A 1027-nucleotide genomic window follows, 5' to 3' on the forward strand; every position below is an offset into this window, starting at 1 on the left:
GGGAGGGCTCAGCCAGGGGCGGGCGGCCCCAAAACCGCCTGGTTTTACCCCAAAAACCGTATCAGAAGGTGGTACTGGGTTCACCTGTTGGCCACCAGTTGGAGAATCTGGAGGAGGAACTTGCCCAACCCTCGTCGTCGCACTCTGCTCTCCAGTTGCACCTCGTAGCTGCGGGGATAAACGCATGGCTTTGTTATGGCAAAAAAAAACCACCCCCACAGCCCTTTTTTTGAGGTTTTTTCCCCATTTTTGGGGGGTACCCACCAGTAAAGGACCTCGTCGCCGCACTCGACGTCGAAGCGGAAGTGGGAGAAGGCGACGGGGGCAGCGTCGGGCTCGCGGGCGATGAGGTACCAGGCGCGGTCGTCTCGGAGCTCCTCGCGTTTCTCTCGTTCCTTCCAACCCCACTCGCTCTGCTCGTACCTGCCCCGTTTGGGGTGAAAAACGAGGATTTTGGGGGCAAAATCCATCAGGGATTCATTAAGGAGGACAAATCCCCACAATCATTTGAGGGGGGGCAAAAAAAATCCCCAAACTTCAGTGATTCAGGGGGATGAAATCCCCAAACTGAGTAATTTGGGGGTTAAAAAACCAAACAAACACCAAATCCCCAATAATTTGGGGATGGTAAAACCCCCACAACTATTTTGGGGGGCAAACCCCAAATCTCAATAATTTTGGGACTCTAGAAACCCCCCCCCAAATAAAAGGGGAGGTGGGGAGCAACAAACCATCACCCAAATTTAGGGGCATTAAAAAAACCCAAAAACCAACACCTCCAAAATTTGGGGGGTGAAAAAAAACCTCTCTGTGATTTTGGGATAAAAAGAGACTAACTATTTGGGGAGTAAAACCCCCCAATAATTGCGGGGGAGGGGGGGATGACCTCAATGATTTTGGGGTGCAAAATCTCAACAATTTGGTGGGGGAAAAAAAAACCCCAATGATTTTGGGGGGGTCAAAAACACCCCCCTTGGATTTCGGGGGGAGGGGGGAACCACCCCAATTTTAGGGGGCTAAAAAAAAA

At 51.2% G+C, this 1027-nt stretch overlaps 1 protein-coding gene across 1 annotated transcript in view; it reads right to left on the reverse strand.

The window, feature by feature from the left end:
* Positions 1 to 84: 84 nt before the first annotated feature.
* The window catches only part of NAA40 (N(alpha)-acetyltransferase 40, NatD catalytic subunit), a gene marked incomplete at its 3' end in the record, with an annotated part of 1638 nt that continues 695 nt past the window's right edge, over positions 85 to 1027 (reverse strand). Inside the window, exons 4-5 of the mRNA XM_009895600.1 lie at positions 265 to 423; positions 85 to 168 (exon numbers count right to left, since the gene is read on the reverse strand). Of these exons, the coding sequence (XP_009893902.1) occupies positions 85 to 168; positions 265 to 423 (243 nt within the window). The remainder of the gene's footprint in view (positions 169 to 264; positions 424 to 1027) is intronic.

Source organism: Charadrius vociferus, unplaced genomic scaffold (genome assembly GCF_000708025.1).
Source record: "Charadrius vociferus isolate BGI_N301 unplaced genomic scaffold, ASM70802v2 scaffold712, whole genome shotgun sequence".
NCBI lineage: Eukaryota > Metazoa > Chordata > Aves > Charadriiformes > Charadriidae > Charadrius > Charadrius vociferus.